General features: G+C 41.3%; 1 protein-coding gene across 1 annotated transcript in view; it reads right to left on the minus strand.

The window, feature by feature from the left end:
* Nucleotides 1-3,666: 3,666 nt before the first annotated feature.
* The window catches only part of MND1 (meiotic nuclear divisions 1), a 34,748-nt gene continuing 18,819 nt past the window's right edge, over nucleotides 3,667-19,595 (minus strand). Inside the window, exons 6-8 of the mRNA XM_026041707.1 lie at nucleotides 18,836-18,950; nucleotides 6,671-6,715; nucleotides 3,667-4,830 (exon numbers count right to left, since the gene is read on the minus strand). Coding sequence (XP_025897492.1) covers nucleotides 4,724-4,830; nucleotides 6,671-6,715; nucleotides 18,836-18,950 — 267 coding nt within the window. The 3' untranslated portion in view covers nucleotides 3,667-4,723. The remainder of the gene's footprint in view (nucleotides 4,831-6,670; nucleotides 6,716-18,835; nucleotides 18,951-19,595) is intronic.

The following is a 19,595-nucleotide window of genomic DNA, read 5'->3' on the forward strand; positions in this document are numbered from 1 at the left end:
AATTGATTAGTCTTTTTAAAAGCGTATTGAGAAATACGCTTYCCAGAATAGATGTTAAGAGAAAAAAAAGGCCCACAGAGGAATATTGCTTATTCTGATGATTAATTCACATGCATGAAAAAAATTAACAAGCATTCCTGCAACTGGGAGCAATTTTTACCAATATAGCATAGCAGGCAAGAGAAAAAAAAAAATCTGATTTCACAGTCTAAAAAGTTTTCTGAAAAATCAAGAAAAAAAACATGACTTTTATCTTCYTTCAAAATCCCCAGGCTGCTCAGAGCACCAAGGGGCATTATTTAGCATGGTTAGCAGGGATAACGCAAGAAAACACACGATAGATAACTTGGCGCTTTTCTCTTTTAAATGGAAAGGGAAAGGGGGAGTGGGATCAGATTTCTTACTGTAGATAACACAAATGAGAAAAAAAAAAAAAACAGTTCTTGCCCCTTGATGTAAAAATCTCACCTGCAGAAGTACAACAGACAGAGAAGCCCTGTGATAGAAGGGAACGCTGGCAGACACATTACAGTGCACAAACTGTAACCCCGTCCCTTTTCACATAAAACACACTTTCTTCCTCTGCTGGCYTCTCCAAGAGACCCCATTTTTAACAGCTTTCTTTTTGAATCCTTCACAATTCAGTTTTATCATSTTACCCCCCAAAACTGCACCTCTCAGATGGCTTATTTAGAGCTAGCTGCTGCTATGTCGCTGCGGCTTTTTGAACCAAAAGGACAGGCTTTTACTTAAACAAAGCCGTTCACACAGAAAGGTTCTTCTTTTCTTATGATGACTTCACTTTCCATCACAACTTCCAAGTCCTCGGCCACATCTACCCTCCCTCTGCCCCTCATCCAGAACGCTCGGTTCCCTCTCAGGTCCTGCAGCCACCAGCTGGGAAAGAAGATCCTGCTTCCCAAGCAGCCAGCCAAGCCAAAGGGATCAGGGGGAGCTCCCATCACTCGCCCTCCAATTCAATTTGGTGGAAATTCGGTGGAAATTCAGCCTGCTCCCCACGATGGTCACAGCCTGGGCTCTCCTCCCAGGATGTTTCACTTCCCGCTTTGCCACTGGCTGGGCCAGTTGCTCCCGCGCCTCAGTTTTCCCGCCTAAAACACACAGGTTGCTGCACGCCAGCTCCGGAAAGCGCAGCTGACGGCCTTTCGGGAGACGTGCTCATGAAGGATGTAGCAGCTGAACCGCCTCCGAGCCCCAACACTTGGGGCTGCCACGTTTTCATGCTGTGCGAGCGCCACGGCAGGGATCCCGGAGCTCAGGCTCGCTGCTGTACTGACCATGAGCATGCTGTTAAAAGTTAGAAGCAAAGCTGAGGAGATGATTTCAGGGCAGAGTCAGCAAAATCCTTTCCCAAAACCAGTAGCAGTTTTGAGCAGAGCAGCCAGTGTTTGACCCTGTGTCTGGGTGGGCGTCACGGTGGCTCCTCAGCAGCAGCCTCATCGCCCAGCACTTCAGCCTGCCCCCGGGCTGACCAACTCCTTGGGACGTTGCTGTGAAAAGCTGGGCCTGATGCCGGCTGCACATGCTTGTGAACTGCCAAGACAGACACATAGACACACAGGCAGGGAAAGAAAGTCTCCCATTCTCTCGGTTTGCACGAGTAGCTGGTTTAAACTCAACCGGTAGCAAGGGCCTGAGCTGCGGTTCTGCTATAACAGTTGCAAATATTTACCTTACATGGGCAAAAAAACCTACCGTGCAGGGGAAAAAAAAAAAAAAAAAAAGAGGAAGACTTGCACATAATACAGCAGTGACATAAGCACAGGAACAGAAGGGAGCATTTAACCACTCCACCCACCACCACACACACACCTTGGCTATGTTGGACTATCGAGAAATCCTTGAGATTCTCTCAAGAAAACTCTGGAGAAAACTGGGACACAAGGACGGGCCTGACTTCTCATTTTTGTTAGAGGCTAACAGCCAAAAACAGCTCAGGAAAAGAAAAATCATTTCAGCTGCCTTTAACATTCGACTCAGCAAAAAACAGAAGTCTTGGCTTCTCTTAAAAAAGTGTATTTATAGTGAACATACACATCTCTAAATCATACACTCACCGTCCCAGTATGGATTGAGAATTCTGCTGCATTTTAAGAAAAACATTTAAAAAGAAGCAGATGCAGCAGTTTGAAAGTACCTTGGAAAATTTCRAGAAGTACAAATTGTCCCCATTTGCCTCAGAAGTGATCAGACTTGCTTTTCCTGTTGAAAGTTATCCATACTAGAACATAGAAATGTGAGAAAGGCAACAGAAAATAAACCAGTTCCAGTAGAGGAATAAGCATTGGGTTTTCAGCTGTAATGTGCCTCTTCTTCCCTTTCTCTTTATAGGAGAAATATATAAAAGTGTTGCAAAACTGCGTCTTTATAAGCAGATTCTCTTGCCCGGCTTAGTAACTCACATCAGAAGAGAGAACTTGAGTGGAGGACAGAGCACAACTGCACGTCTATGGTCTAGCGTGTACTAATGAACCAAAGGTCTACGAAAATACATTCCTAGAATCAGCTTGTGCTTGAGCTGCTCAAGTTTTGCAACTAAAGCATGGGAGCTGTGGTTAACATTCAAAAAGATTCGCTCCTGCTGGTTGAGTGTAGTATCTCTAAACAAGTCTCCTACAAACAATTATTATATTTCACGGCTATTGAATATAATACTAAATTACACTACAGCAATAGATATTAATATGTAGTAAATTATATATATTYTACTAATATTCAGTAACTGTAGCGTGGTCCACAATGGCCTCACACTACGGAGAAGCCGCCACAGGTATTACATCTGCACTTAAACAGTTGCCCATTTTCATTTCTCCCTTGAAACTGGAAAGCAGCCCAAACCACAAAAACACTTTTCCCCTCCAAAACCCAAGCCAGCCACTTCAGGTWCCACGGGAAGTCTTTGCACATTCTCAGCCACAGGCTGCGCAAGTATTTGAATCCATAAGGGCAGAAGCTCACCCTTGAGAAAATGATTATAGAAGGTAAGCACCATCCACAAAAYGCAAGACAAACCTCCACTCAAATATCAATACTTTGCTTTGGCATCATCACTTTTTCGCTTTGATGGCTCGTACTGTGTTTATGGCACAAAAGACAGGCCTGGTAAGAAATCCTGCACTCAAAACTATAATACAGACATGAATGGTGTTTTTCCTTTTTTTTTTTTTTTTTTAACCAGCTCAGGTAATAACAGACAATATGTTAAATAATATACCAGGAATAAAATTACTGAAAGTACAGTGATGTTTTACTTTGCACCAGATCTTCACTACATTTTTTAAGGAGTAGATAGCTGGTTGCTTCCATAAGTTTCCATTCAATACCTTCACAATAACTTGCCATTATCACAGACATAAGCCTAGACAATAGCCAGGACTGTATCTGAAAACCTTGTTTTTTAAATAGGTATTAAACTACTCAGAAATTTTTCTATTGGAAAGGTCGCAGAAGACAGATTTCTGAGGGTATTTCTAGCTTAAGGTCACCTTTTCAGCAACACTCTCATCAGCATCATTTATTTGGTTATATGCTTATGTGGAAGGCAGACAGAATACTTTTTTCGTGATTTTTATATATATATATATATAAATGCATCTACATACATACATATGCTAGATAGGTGCTATATATACACACATACACCTATCTAGCACAAGGTATAATTGTCTTCTAAAAGTATATAGATTATTATCCTGGCTGGCAAACCTGTAATGACCTCTGAAGTTGCACAGCAGAGATGTGGTCTTGCAGTTCACCAATGTGGGAGATCCAAGACCAATTTATAGTTTCCATCCTCCTTCTGTGGCCATGCAATGACCAGAGTCAGAAAGCAGAAGTTCAAGGGAAGCAAAGTTTCAGCAAAAAGTTCAGCTTGTGAAGTTTCAGCAAAAAAAAGCGAGACTTTTGGAAATTTGTTACTATTTTCATTGGCTGTGCTTTTTATTTAAATTTGAAAAATATACATAAATCAAAACAGGCCCAAATCTGCCCAGTTTTGATCAACAATTTGAATTTGGTCTCTCGCATCCCAAACAAGCATCTAAAGTTGACTGTGATGCAAATGGATGGATCAGTTCTCTCCAATGCAGCTTCAACCTCAATCAGAGAGAAATTCTCAAAACAAATATTCTCAAATATACTACACATACAGGAAAAGACTGAGCTCTGATGAACCATTTCTTTTTCTTCAAATAACAAAAAACATTTGTCTCTGAACTCACAAGCAACTGTAGCAACACAGTAAAGCAAAAGGAGAAATCAAGCCCGGGTCTTTCTCTTCATCTCATACTGCCTCRGATGGATTACACACTTTTTGTGCCTCAGGGAAAACTTTTCTTGCRTATCTTCCAGTAATATTTCCAGTGTCTTCACCTTGCTTAAACATAATTCCTTGGAGCTTCTAGCTTAGTTATATCACCTCCAATTGAGCAAAAGCACAAAGGTGATAATTATTCCCTATAATCTCGGTCCAATCTTGGCTTGTCTTACACAGGGGCAATTAATTTTCCAAAGAGCATCAGGATGGAAAAAAGAAGTTAAAAAGAAATTGGAATGGTATTTTTAGAATTTTATTAACTGTAAGAAAATCTCAAAATTAAAAGGGGATAGTCTGTTTGGAGAGCATTCATATATACCTATAAATGCCAACTGAGCAATACTTAACMAACTATTTACAACTGTGTCAGCAATCAACTGCTGAACATTAATCAATGTAGTCAAAATCTTCTGGGATTCCAAAGCTTTTGTCAATTCTGCTTTCTTCAAATCCAAATTTACGCTTGGCCCAGGACTTTATTGCAAAGATGTTATCTGTAAACAGAATGAAAAACATTTTTATTAAGAAATCAAAAATTACAGTCTTGGCTACAGTCTTGGCACTGCAAGAATTATAGTGTTTGCACTACTGCTGAATATATGAAAAAGATAGGTAGTTGGAAAGTATCTGAACATCATTACTAAATATATCTGATACATCAGCAAGATATTTGCTAGTAAGATTATTTTACTCAGTACTAAATAAAATGATTTTTTTTTAGAGGTTGTCTTGATCTTTTCTTGCTCTTCCTCTAGCACAAGACCAAAAGCTACASTTACATTGTAAATCTATTCCTCATGGCTGATGAGGAATATGCGAATAGGCATAATAAGTATTTTATTGGTCCCATAATAAGTACATTATTGGTCCTTTTTCAACTAGACATCTATTGGGCAATTATCTTCAACTGCAAAATCAGACATCAATCAAACATGCATTCCTTTCCAGTCCTGTGTATATTTTACATATAAATATAAATATTTATATATACACATATAAATATATGTATATAAATATAAATAAATATTTATATGCATATAAATATAAATAAATATAAAATGTATTTAGCTTAAAAGAAGCAAAAAAAAAATAGAATACATTCCAACAGCTTTGCTTTGGTCAGCATTTCTCTTTTGGCATCACATTACTCTTACTTTGGCCATGCACTCCCTCCAGTTTAACATATTGTTTCTTTGCAGTACTGGCTGAAACTCTACTTCACTGCTAAACCCATAGATCACAGCATTGTTTGAGACTGTTTGCTGTGCCCGTACACCGTGGTAATCTCTGCCTTTTCTTCAGCCACCAGAACGTAAATTTAAAATTGCCTCTTCAAGAGAAAGAAGCAATATGCCACAGCATACAGTCGAATTCTCGAGGCTGTAAAGTACATTATACAAATAAGGACATAGTTTCATCATCTCTCTCAAAAACTTGAGAATAAGAACCTTAGTCATCATCAGCAAAAAGCCTTGGCAATCGGATCCCCAGAAGTGATTTTCTGAATATGTAACCTGATTTCCTCATAAGCAGTGAACAATCCGATTCAAATAAAGATATAAAATAGGACTATGGCTACAATCTCCTGCCGCACGTGGCACAGCAGATGATAGCGAGCAAGTGCCTTATCAGCAGATGAATTCTAAACAAAAAATTACAAACAACACTGCAAAAGAATAATAGCAAAAAAATGAAGTAAGGACATACATATTCCTTGCTCCGCAAAACAGAAATATATAGCAATATAACAGGGCTTCTCAACAGAAAATTGAGGTGAACTTCCATGCAAATATTACTGTAATACCATGTAGCACTTTTATCTTGTGTCAAAGCTGATGAATTTGCTTGAGAAATAACTATATCAGCATCCATCATATGCTGGCAGCAATGAGATTCCACACAATGTCCCACTCTCCAGAATCAGACCAAAATTCAGAAAATCGGACTTTCTGAATACCTGGAACTATGGCAGTGCTAAACTCTCAGCAACCTTTCTGTTAGAAYTCTTCTCCTCTTAAGCTATTTAAGCTCTCTCTCTCTCTCTCAAAAACAAAAGCCCTCTCCTGAGGTGCATGTTTCAACATGGTTTATAAGGCCGTATCAGAAGAGAAAATCTGTTAAGAGATGTGAAACACGCTCAGTAATTAACCTGCAAAAGCATATTATCTTTGGATCATGATCAAGCATATCCAAAATATATTTGCTTATGTTTTGGAAGGTGAAGGTCCTTCTAGATGAAGGCCTAATAAAATATAACGTCCTTGAGCAGAAGAGCTCCTCATTGTTGAAGCACTAGAGTCTGAAGCCGGGGGAACCACGCAAGTGCGTACGCACCCGTCCATCGGTTGGCTGCCTCCTTGGCTACTTTGTTTGTTTGGCCTGAAATGAAGAAACAAAACAAATCAAATCAGAAAAGCAGGTAAGCCTAAGTCAGGTGCAAATCACACGATGGTTTCAAGGCATCGAGATTTTTAGCAACGTCATTTTGAGACACCCACAGAATATAAGGAAGTTAATTCTACTGCCTCCAAATCCTTCTTTTGTTTTCGTTTTTAAGGTTCCATCAAGCGTGAAGCTACGGTGAAGAGCAACACAAGCAAAGGAACATAAAAGATACCACACATACAGCTGCAAGTATTTTTATTTTATTGTATTTTACACTTCAAAGCAGCTCGGTCTGCCTGGGGGCTTGTCTGTACCCAGAACAGAACTAGGTGTATAGCCTCAATACCCGGCAGGCAACAAAGATGGAAAACGTTGCATTATCCTCTCTGTATGTACACAGTCTATCACACACGTACGTGTGATATGTATAGGGAAAGCACCAAGAGGAACTGTCTGTCACAGAAATCCACACGCCCTTGGAAGGCTCCCTCGGCTCTGAGGGCCCCCTTGATGAAACAGAGACGAAATAATGTTCCTGGTTATTAAAGGCGGCTTCTCTCCCCAGCCCCAGCCCAGATCTGAATTTGTAATTGCAAATTACCATTACTACAAATAGCTTTTATACAGTTTCCACGAGGCAAAACAGTATCAAAGCAAATTCCTCCTGAATCATCTCGTTCCCATTAGGGTAAATTCTGAATCAAACAGGCTGCTTTCCAACGTGGGAATTTATCAGAATCATTATGGTTCTCACACCTACACATAAGTTAATYATTCCCAGCCAGTCTTGTTAGCACTTGCATGATAATGCTCATCAGGATGGTCAGCACCAAGTCGGTCTCCAGGGGTCCCGAGAGGTGAATATATGATCAGGTATCTATTGTCATAAAGATTACACTTCAGGCAAAAATTAATGAACTTCAAAAACCACCAGCTAGCCCACAGGAAGATAGGTGCTCATTATTCTACCCGCAATGCTTTGGTTAGTGTTGTGAAAATTGTAGAAATCAGAGTGAAATACTGTTTCAAAGGCGGCATTGTTTCTAAAGAAAGCCTAAAGACAACTTTCTAAAGATAATTACAAGYTTTGGACATATTGTAAAGAAAATTCATATGAAAGATGGGCAGAGCGGGTGAGAGGAGAGTTTTTGCTTGTTTGCATAAGCAGAAATTCAAGTAATCCCCAGCCTGAGCGCGCTATTCCTTACTTTGTTTGCTGACTTTTCCCTGCCAGCCCCGCTTGTCCAGGTCCATGAATGGCAGCATTGACAACATACTGGCAGCCAACACATTAAAAACAGTATTTCACCTAATACTACATAAAGCAAGCCTGCAGAGCAAGTGTTTTTCCTGGTCAAGATTTAAATGAGTTAGCTATGCTGCTCCATTTAGTATGTTTTTAAACTCCACAGCAAAATGGGGAAGCGGTGTTTGATTCCAAGTAATGAGGTTTGAAATGGGGAGAAAAGGTGTCTACGTCAACTCCATGAATCCGGGAGCAGCAAGGTGAGAGCATCCCGGTGCTAGGGGGAGCCAACCGATCCCGCAGCACCTGCCGGATCCCAGCAAGAACCTCTGCTTTCCTGGAAGCAGCTGCACGCGGATCCTGCAGCTTCCTGCAGGCACACTGGCCATACTGGACTGTGAACTGGAAAATCAAAATAGTGGTAGCCAGCCTCCCAGCACAGCTTATGCATGCTGAAACACACACCTACGGTGCTGTGCTCCCAAAATGCGTCTTCTAGATCAAAGAACAAGCTGGAGTGACCCAGAGGGAGGCTGGGCAGAGGGAGGCTGGGCAGAGGGAGGCTGGGCAACACCGTGGTTAAAATGCTGGTGGCTGCCTATGGCAGGGCTGCGGCTAGACATGAAATCATGATAGCAAGCGCAGGAAGCTCTAAGAGGAAACCTCGCTGTGGGTAGAGCCTTCCATAGCTAAAATAGCACAGAAATAACCAAAAAAAAAGGAGAAATATTTCAACCATGTCGTCCATTCTTCCATGCACCACGTGGGCCTGGTCCCAAGCTGGCAGCCAAGCGTCACGCAGAAGCCCGGGAGGGAGGATCCGCAGCGTGGGCACAGCTTGGCCGCGGCGCGGGGACATTCACACCGGCCGGCTGCAGCGGATCAGGGAAGCGGCAGCCTCAGTCCTCCACAGGCTGGCCGAGGGACCAGGACAGCAACAGCAGGGCCGGCTGGTGGGGCAGGYTGCGCAGGCCACGGCTTAACCACCAACTGCACCTCAATTCACATCTATTTATTTAGGGGCGCTAAGGGGTGAGGGAAAGCGATGGGGGAAAAAAAAAACCACACCTCGAGCACTTCCCAGAAAATACTACATCATCACCTCGGCATCATCACCCTGGGGACCCAGGGCTAAGGGTTGAGCACTGGGCTATCCAAAGGCAAGATGAAAATCCACTGGGATCTGGCTTATCTCCTCCCTATGAGTCCACCCCAGGATTTTGTGCGCCTGCTGTATCCAATGCCTTGCCTAAACCAGCAAGGAGGAATAAATATTGGGTGGCATGGATGACAGTCCCCCAGACACCAGCTCCACCTGCATTATCTCCAACATTTTAGTCCCAAAAATGGGAAGAAATGGAGGAATMTGACTTCAGTAATTTATGGAAGTCTTTTATAGTTACCTGTTTGAACTTTGAGTGGTTGCACCATGTGTATGTGCACAGAAAGTGAGAAAAAGGAGGGAAAAAAAAAAACATTCCTGTCCTTTTCCCCCTACAAATCCTACTTACTGACAAAATTTAGGGTCCTGCTGTTTCTAATTCCCTAGATCCACAGGGTTATGCAGCAACTGGCATCCCTATTTCTTTACACTGCTTTGAAAGACTAACTTTAAAACCCAATGAAAGCAACGGCACGGAGGCTGGAAGAYGGAGACTTCTCAAAGTCTGCCACGGGAGCAAAGGCACCAAAGGTACGAGGGAGAGCGGAGGCAGCGCTGCGGGCGGCTGCCCCAACCAGCAGGCTCTGCTGGCGGGTGCAGCGCTGGGCACCCCGGCRTGTGCTGCAAGGCCAGCGGTCAGAGGCCACTCCGGAGCCGTCCGCCTGGGAGACTGCTCTTCCCTTAACCCTGTGTGCCTGGGAGAGCTGCGGGAAACCGGAGCAGCCCCTGCTTCTGGCAAGGCAGTGCTTTCCTAAGCGGCCTCTATCGCAAGGACAGCCCGCTGCCTCCCCGCAGAGGGGAGCAAAGTTAGAGAGCGCAAGGCCCAACTGCACCAAATGTCTAAAGAGAAAAGGAGAGGCTGGAAATGAGCGCTTTAATAAGGGCAATGGCATTGTGACAGAGCCTGCAGGGATCAAGGAGCGGAACAGGAGACACAAGTGGCAAAACGCCTTGCAGAACTGCGGTGAGAGGTGCAGTAAAAGCTTTCCAAGGCAGATGGACAATATCTGCTCAGGAGGAATGTCTAGAAGCACACACACAGGGAAGGCRAGCACAGCGATATTTCTGAAGCAGTTTGCACTGGCACTAAGTATTGGCTCTTTCTTACAGATTACTGATACTTCAGCGGCTGAAAAAAATCACAAAAGTCACAATAACAACGACGACAACAACATGTGGAAGCATTTTCCAGAGCTGCTTTCATATTCTTTCTAGAAAGAAAGTACGGAAAGCGTTTTAAAATCCCCTGCCTATGGGAGCAGTCACTGAATAGCATCCCAAAGTGACAACAGTAACAGATTCCAGTTCCAACAGCTATGCTGAAAAAAGCCTCAGCAGCCAGAACTTGTTCACAACCACCTACAGGCTTGGAAATGAAGAGTGAGCTGAAGCCCTCTTTCCTCTCCTAGTTTCAACCTCGCCTTCTTCAAGATCTCTTTAAAGATTACTGTGAGTAATGTTTGTTTGTTTTTAATATTTAAAACTTTTTTTTTTCCAGGCCAGGAACCCTCATATCTTTCCCCACACAGTAACAGCAGCTACACCTACCAAACCAGCACGGGCTGGTGCCAGTGTGACCCGCGAGCCACTAATGCTGCTGGACAATTCAGTGGGTTTCCCGCTCGCCAGGTGAGCGGCTGCAGGGAGCAGCAGCCACCCCTCCAGGGTACAGTCACCCACCAAGCTGGAGGGCTGGTAGCCCACACATGCAAAATACAAGCGCAGCCTTCGGCACGTGGGCGAGGGAGTAGCTTTGCACTGTGAATGGCAATTCCCTGGAACGAAATGCGGGAAACAGCTGCAATTCCGCTCACAGCCGAGCGTGGGTTATTAGCACAAAACCTCCCCATCTCTCTCATGAAACTGGGCAGGGTAAATTAACTCAATTGGGGGGTTGAATTCCAATAGTAAGTCTGCATCCATTTAGGTCTTATTTAAATATGACAAATAGCAACCACAACAAGAATAGTAGAGGAGCCTGAGTCTCCCACGACTCCTCCTGCTCAGTGCTGTCTACAGCACTCGCCCGTCTGCCCACTCTGTCTACCCACTCTCCTGCTCTCAGACTGCCCTCACTTTCCAGAAACGTCATTTACCTCGTTCTTGTGTCACTGGAACAGATTTGACTATGTATTTATATTTATATATTTATATATTTATATATTTTATTTTACTATGTATTTATATTTATATTTACTATGTATTTATGTGTGTATAAGATGGACAATTCCCCAAATCCTTACCATTAATGGAAGTGAGAAAAACTCATGTGAGAACTCATGTGGGAAACCATGTGAGAAAAACAGCCCATCTCTACCTGGCTACTCAGCAGCTCCTACTGACACGTCCATCCACAGGCTGACACCAGAGGCCCTGGCCAAGAGCCTGCAACTTGCCATGAGAGACTGTCCATGGCAATGACRTGATGAAACAACAAAGACATTAGAAATGCCTCGTTTTACATTTAGATACTGAACAAAGTTCTGGAACTATGACAAAAAATAGTCAAGCTATTACAAGGCTTTCCTACAGATCTACAACAATTTTGAAAAGTGCAACATAATATGATACAAGCCATTTGTGATGGCAAACACTCAAGAAATTTTAACATATGAATGAAAATAACATTTCCATTTCAACAGCTACATATACAGGCTTGAAAAGAAACCTGAGCAAATGCACAAAGTAATGTCACTCATACCAAAGCTACGGATCCGCGGATCCGCATTTCTGGGAATATGCTTTTAAAGGGCCTAGGATGTTTGTTAGTCTGTTTAAATAAAAATGTCAAGTCTCATCAGCAGAAGCTCCCTCTGCCCCATATGAAAAAGGTCACACTGTCAAATTTCATCAGTACGTAGGCAGAACATCTTTGAAAACTGTCCAACAGATTTTGTCAGAACTGCTACCGAAAGATTCCTCTGCACAAAATACCTGCTCTTGTACGTAACTTCACCGTGTCCCTACATCCACAGGAAAAGACCATTCACCTTTCAAATATTCTACCTGAATACAAGATACTCTCCTATCTTCGTTACATGCACCTATCCTCACCCAAAGACCAGAGGGAGGTAATGTCCTAAGGGAAGCCAGGGCAGCAACGTTCTCATTCAGCGCTCCCTCACTGCTTGTGTTTCCTCCTCTCCTCAGCAGCCAGCTACCCCCTTCCTCGCTAAACACTAAAGCTCTGCCCTCTGCACCCACCAAGCAGTTAAAGGAACATTTTAAGACATCCACGCTGCTGAGCTGCATTTAACGACCAGGCTCAGCCCAAAACATTGACTTTTTCTTTGTTCACCTCAGATGTTGCCTGCTGCACACCTGCTGTACCGTGGATGTTGCAGAGAAACTCCATGGGCAGCATCCATGGAGCCCGTCCAGTCCGTAACCACTGCTCAGCACGTGCCTGGCCTTACTTGTGTCATTCCAAGGTGTCTGTCTATAGCTTGTTTTTTTCCAAGATTTCCGGGAGCTTTTATAACCTTTTCGGGCAAACTAGTTCAATGTTTGATTATTGCTACCCTTAGAACAGTTTTCCCTCAACTAATTTTCTATTTTTTTTTCTGCGATTTACAGCTATTACTCATTGTGCTGCTCCCCCGCAAACCCAAACAATAGGTTATTCCTTTCCTTTTCTTCCCCAGCCCTTTATATAGACGAGACTATTATCTAATTATCCGCAGTCAGCAATCTGCCTTCGCGCCCTATGTGTTTGCAGCTTTTCCCCATCAGTGCAGTTGCTAGACCTCTGGCTTGGCTTTCTGTTCTGCTCCCAATGGTCTCCAGGGGGCCATGCACATCCTGAAGTGCTGCTTCCATATCCGCATCCCAATCCCGCTTACCAATGCCAATGGAAGCATTAATTCACCCCTCATTGGTGTTCAGTGATTTTCCTTTTCCACAACAAAAATGCCTTATGTTCCGCATGTAAATTACTGTCCCCCAATACCTTTTTCAGACCTCTCCCCCACAACCACTTGCTCCGGATCACGTGGGGGTTATTTCTGGCTACTTCTGCATTTTTTTCCACTTTGAAACCTCACCTCATCCTTTGCTCATGTAGCCCTCCWTTTGCAAGATGTCACTTGCAAATCTATCAAAAAACATACCCCCTATTCCATTAGCTAATCTCATTAACAAAAATACTCATGAGCAGCCACACACCAACAGCAGAGCCTAGTGAAACTCCTTCAGTGCAGCCCTCCTTGTTGGTACTCACTATTAAATCATAAATTTAATAAATTATAAATTTATAAATTAAAATTGAGTAAAATTATAAAGCACTTCAAGACAGACCACTATAGTTTCCCCAAGAATTACTGCCTACTTTTCTTATCATAGCACCATGCAGAACCAAAGATTAGCCTGCTGTTGGCACAACTTGCCTTGCAAAATAACTGTGGTTAAATAAACCAGCACAAGGTATCTATATTAAGACAATGCACTGATAGTGGTCCTAACCTGGACAAATCCATAATGAAAATCCACCCTACATCCCCTAACATATGGAATTTTTCCTAACATATGAGATTGCCAACACTTCTTTTTTAAAAAAACAAGGACAAGGAAGGAGATTTGACAGTCCTGCAACTTAGCACAAAAAAGGGAACAGATCAGTTTAAAAATCCGCAATGCCTTTCCTGACCTCCTTTTACAGAAAGGATATCATAAAACAGTAAAAAAGCACTATTAAAATTTTGAGGATAACCCTAATTTTAGCAGTCTGCGTGAATGATACTCTGCAAAAGTAACACAGCAGGTCTAACCCTGACAGAAGCAGAGTAACCACTCTACACAAAACTTCTTTATTTCTTAATCTATCTACAGACTTATCTGCTGCTTTCTGCAGTTTTCAAACGCATCTTTCAAAGGGATCGGCGCTGCAGCATTCCTAAATCAAGGAATATCATAAATGAAGTCATGAGTAGCCATTTCCTACATCACAAAATGTATCAAGCATCTACCCCTCCTAAGCAGCTCAACAACTTTTGCCATAAAGACTTACTAACTCAGCCAGTAAGGTTACTCCCATCTATTGCACCTGTTGGCCTCCCTCTCTGTGCATCTTTTCTGCCATTCCAATGGGAGCAAATAAGAATCAAAAGAAACAGAAATAACAAAAAGAAGAAACAAACCTCATAAGCTTTCTAATCTAATTTCCAGAAAAAGTAATTTGCCAAAGTAGCTGATTTTATTTAAGCTGGRTGTTACATATGTTAGCTAAAGACTTGTTCTTACAATTGCCTTTTTATGAGTATCCAAGCAAAACTCCGGTGACAAAAGATAAATGACTTTTAAAAATATTTTTTCTTATCCTGCTAAATTGCAGTTTCATTTCAGAACAAGCTGGAAAGAGCCCAAGCTCTGCAAGAAGCCCATTCTTGCTAGCAAGCTTTGCGATACAAACACGCATGCAGGCTCACACTGATACCTCCAGGACAGACCTTCCCTGCACAGCGAAACTCAGGTCACCCTCAACTGGAGTACAGACCTCAAACTCCCTGATTTGAACAGAGCCCTTTTGGCATTCCAGCCTCCAGGAACCACCTCCCGACGAGCAAGCCTCTCCTCTACAGCTGGTTGGTCTGCTGAAGCACAAACACGTGTTTCCAATAGGGAACTGCAAACAARCAGCCCCGATTTTCAGAAGATGATGAAAAGCTGAAGGGGTGAAGGGAGCAGAAGTGTTATTAAACCTTCCATGCCTTCTTGCTTGGCTCTGATTACCTGAGGAGCTTCGGGCATCAGTGATCAAGTACACATTGGCAAGTCTGCTCCTTATACCAATCCTTTATTTAACAGAGTTAAGTTCTATGTTTACTGCTGCTGTGGATAAATATGTTTGTACAGAAGCACTTTSACTATTTCTAGAAAGAAAATAGGAACCAAGTTATGTTTAGCTTTTATTTCCATCTTGTAACATAGCTTTTGAACAGGTATTTTGATAGCCTTCCAAATGCTGAACCATTAACAAAAAACAGCATAAGAAAGGGAAAATTAATACRTTAAATATGCAATTCTAAGAAAGATGAGATTGCTTCAAAAATGGGTGCCTGCTTTTAAGTGCATTATTCTTCTTGGTATGTGTAGCAATAGCGTCTGGTTCACTCCATATAAAGCTCAATTTAACCCTCTCAAGCTAGCATATGTGTGGGTGGACACACTATTATAACTTCAACAGAATGACTAATTTCTAATTGCACACTTTTTGTTAATGGTATTGATGCAGGAACCATGAAAAGCACAGCTTGTCTCTCAGATGCCAGGTGCATATTGCATGGTTGGTAGCTAGAAAATATCCTCTTAATTGCAAACTGAACATACTGGAGCTGGAGGTAACTGAAAAAATACCCTCCCTCTGTAGGTTTGATCTGCATCTTACTGGCCTTTGAGGGATCTAGGCTAGGCATAAAATTATTTGTATACATCACTTTGCTAAGTGAATCACTGYATTTATAAAAATAGCTACTTAATAGTTCATTAACTGAGAGTGTTGACAGTCTGCAGTTTAAATAACCCTTCTAGTATGTTTTCCTAAGAATAGACTTTATTACAAAAGCTACCAGAAACTCCATAAAACCATTTTGTAAATAATAGGATTTTCGACAATTTTGAATAAAACTAGTTCAAGTTATTTTAAAGTCTCTCCATTAGCCACCATCATCTAATCCTTCATTTTCTTCCCTATTGTCTCCCCTTTGGAAATAACAACTGTATTAGAAACTAGATTTTGATACAGAGTTTCTGTAATTATAAATAAATCTCTACACAGAATAATTTTCCAAATTAAAATTAGTGMAACAGCTGCAGGATAATTGTTAGGTAAATTTACCAAAGAATAAAAATAAATAAAATTAAATAAAAGCAACCAACCCAAGAAAAAGCTACACACAACTACAAAATCCAGCAGTTAAATCAACATTATCTTTCAGCACTAAATGTCAAAATCTTAATGATGAATTAAAAAACTGATAGAACTCAACKCTATCATCTCATGCTGTTTGTAGGCTGGGATAATTCCTCACTGCAATTTGTCACCCTTTACTTTTCTGGTTTAGACTAATCATAATGAGGCCTTTCTGAAGCATCTGGAAATGTTGTTCTCAGCCCTGAAAAGAGACACTTCCAAGTATGTATTCCATACAACACGATGTTTCGTGGTATTCAGCAAAGCCTATTCCCAACATTTATTTTTCTGTACAGCCATCTTAGTTTTAGAAGATAATCTACCTATAAACTGGATTTGTAGTGATCCCCCTGTAAGACTTTCAAAAGGATAACTTTCAAAAGGATAACTAGATACACATGGTTTGTCCACTTATGCTTCTAGATCCTGGGCAAGATTCAACACAAAGAGCAGAAAGAAAAAGTTTGCCACCAAAACACCTGTGTTGCATGTGCTGCACTCAGCAATTGGCAGCTTTCTGAGAATACAGTTTGCCTGGACTTGTTCAGATCACTGCATTAAAGGTAAAAGCAGAAGACACAAAAACTAACAGTAATTAGACCTTGTAAAAACACACTACACGACAGAGGAGCACTGGTAGGCTGCATCTGAAAGCCAGCCCCACAAACATGAACGCTCACTCCACATCAAACACACTTCACCTCCTATCTTTTTCTGAAATTACTCTCCTGTACACAGGCACAAAGTGACCAAAACAGCACTGTTGTGGAAAAAAAAAAATAAGCAGCAGCAACCCAACTATGTTTTAATATAGTAAGAATTAACATCTTTAATTAAAAAGAAGGACAAGAAGTCTTRTATTTTAGGCTTTGTTTTACTCTCACAGTCAACACTGAAGGTGTTGAGCTGTTTTTGCAAGCTGGCCAACAGCTGAGATTATAGGAATAATGGAATTATTCCCATAGAATTCAGGAATAATTCACATACTCAGGCTGTCAAGCAAACTGATCTATAACATGAATTATCAGTAAAATTACTAGATGCCTATCAACTCTCCCTGGTGGGCAGAAAGAGTTAGACTTATGCAGTGGGTTACTATTGGTGTCACGTGGAGGTTTTTTTGGCCTTGCAAGTATGTGGATACATTCTGAATTCCAAAACGCTTGCATTCCCCATCCTTTTTATCCTCTACTAAACTCTACAGGGAATCTGTCAGCATCCACCTGCACGTGGGTATTTCCTGTCACGCAGCACTTCTCCTGAAGCAACACAGAACCTCTCCCTTCTCTGTGCTTCCTCACCAGGACATCCTCCAACCCACAAAAACCTGCCTTGAGGTTGAGAGGGCTCAGTGTGGGGCCAGCCAAAGCAGAACCGAGGGTATAAAATCCCAGTCTTTCTGCATTTACTTCTAATGACTGTGGTCAATTTTCCTGCCACTGAGCAAGGATTTTAACTTTCTATACTAACAAGGTGACCATTACATTTCTTCCTCTCTTTCCTGACTATTAGCCTTTTTGCTAATGTGGTTACTCTGCTCTTCAAGCTGTGATTTGTCCTCTTGAGCCTACTTCAAAAGAGAGGCCCCCTCAATTCATCCACTGCAGCAAGGGCAGCTCAGCAACTGCACCTAGGCCTCGAAATTCATCTGTTCTCAGTTTCTGCCTGCATCCACTCATTTTTACAGCTGGAATCAGCTGGAATGTGTCTGCTGCTTGTCCCCAGGAGAGCATTCAGAACTGCATTTACAGTGSGGTAACCTCAGCTCTAGAGTTCCCTTCTTCTCTGGCTACCATCACATACATCCTTGTAGAAAGAGAACAGGCCRACAAAAAAACCTGCCACAGCCCCACAAAATGAAAGAATATCTGTCCAAATCTGGGGTGTGCTACAAGCTCTGCTTATGTGTTTGGCTTGCTTTCAGTATGGTTGCAAAAGTACAGACCTTCTTACAAGAACTGTGAGACAAAGATTTCCTCAGATATCTTTTCAGAAGAAGGTCTGCGCCTGTTCCTCATTTGTCTGTAACGGCATTTTGGCACTACAGCAACTGAATATGCAGTGTGTTTGGGTAGCAACCTAGCMGCCTAATAAATAAAACATGAAAGTTGAGGAAAATCAAATAAAATTGCATGCATACTTCTAATTTTTCATGTTAAAGATCAGAATATTAAGTATGTTTCAGGGCCTTGTTCTCTATTTTGTACTTAAGTCACTCATTATTCCTTGTGTATCCCTTTAGAATCAGAGACTCCAATTAAAAATGAGCATATCAGAGAGAATACAAACATTAAGTGCCATACCATACTTAMATATGCATTAACAAATAAGTGGCATTAATGAAATACTTAAATTGACAGGATAAAGAAAGCAGATTGGTATCTATTTTGCCCACCTGKAACTGAAGGTAAACAGGAGCCAGGAAGGAATACACTGTGATTATGACGGATGAATATATAGACCAGGAGTGATTRTTTTTCTTACCCATCTTGGTTTTGGTATACTTACAAGTTATACAATTAATACAGTTCTAGAAAGAGCAGTCCTGATACTAAATCCAATGCAGAATATTTCAATTTAAATAGTTTGCTCACTGTTTAGCTATTTGCATATGAAAGTTAATAAAAAAACCTCTCACATAATATGAGAGAACATGAAAGTGTTCCTGTGTTGTACTGCTCACAGCTTTAAAAGGAAAAGAACCTACTCTTTGGCTTATCTCTGCATACCAGATTTAAAGCTAAAGCAGTGCAGGCATTATTTTATGAAAGAGTTCCCTTCCAACAATATATAACTTACGCATTTCTTCAACAACATCTGGATCACATTCTCTGTATTTGTCTATCTCTGCCTTTAGCTGCTCTTTCTTCTGCCGGAGAGCTGCAAGTTCCTCTATTAGAGCTGCACGTTCAGGCTGACGGTTCAGAGCACATTGGGAGATACATTAAAAACAAACAAACAAGAAAGAAAGAAAACAACAATTATTATGCAGAACATTTTTCAAAAAGCAAAAAGGTATAAATTTAAAAAATGTTTTCACTACGGCTTTCTGTCAGTGAATGTTTTATGCACAAAGCCAAACGACACTAGAAGATAACAAATATAAAATGGAAGAAAAATCTAGGCCAAAACAAAGAACAATTTTCTACAATGTTTAAACTGTGTGGTTTAACAAGCTTGGAAGAGATTTCTTCATTGTTGGACTGAAATGTTTTCATTGTGGGACTTAAATGTTAAAGCATATTTAAGAATATTAGTCTTGTAACTGAAGACAGAATTACCAAAAAAAAAAAAAACCCAACAATAAAAAAACCCAATATTCACACTTCCAAATATCTGGATACTAACTCTATAACTATTGCCCTCTGAAATGATTTTCCTCCTTTGTTCCACACCATTTAAGAGCAGTAGCCTCAAGAATAAATTCAACATGGTAATCCAAACAAGACAGTGTGTGATAGGGAGAGTWTTACCTCAAATACTCTATTGATCAATAGAAATCCATAGACAGCTGACCCAACGTGAGCACTCTCACAGTGAACTCTGCACAGATTTCTAA

This window comes from Nothoprocta perdicaria, unplaced genomic scaffold (genome assembly GCF_003342845.1).
Source record: "Nothoprocta perdicaria isolate Ctin4 unplaced genomic scaffold, notPer1 scaffold_29, whole genome shotgun sequence".
Lineage (NCBI taxonomy): Eukaryota > Metazoa > Chordata > Aves > Tinamiformes > Tinamidae > Nothoprocta > Nothoprocta perdicaria.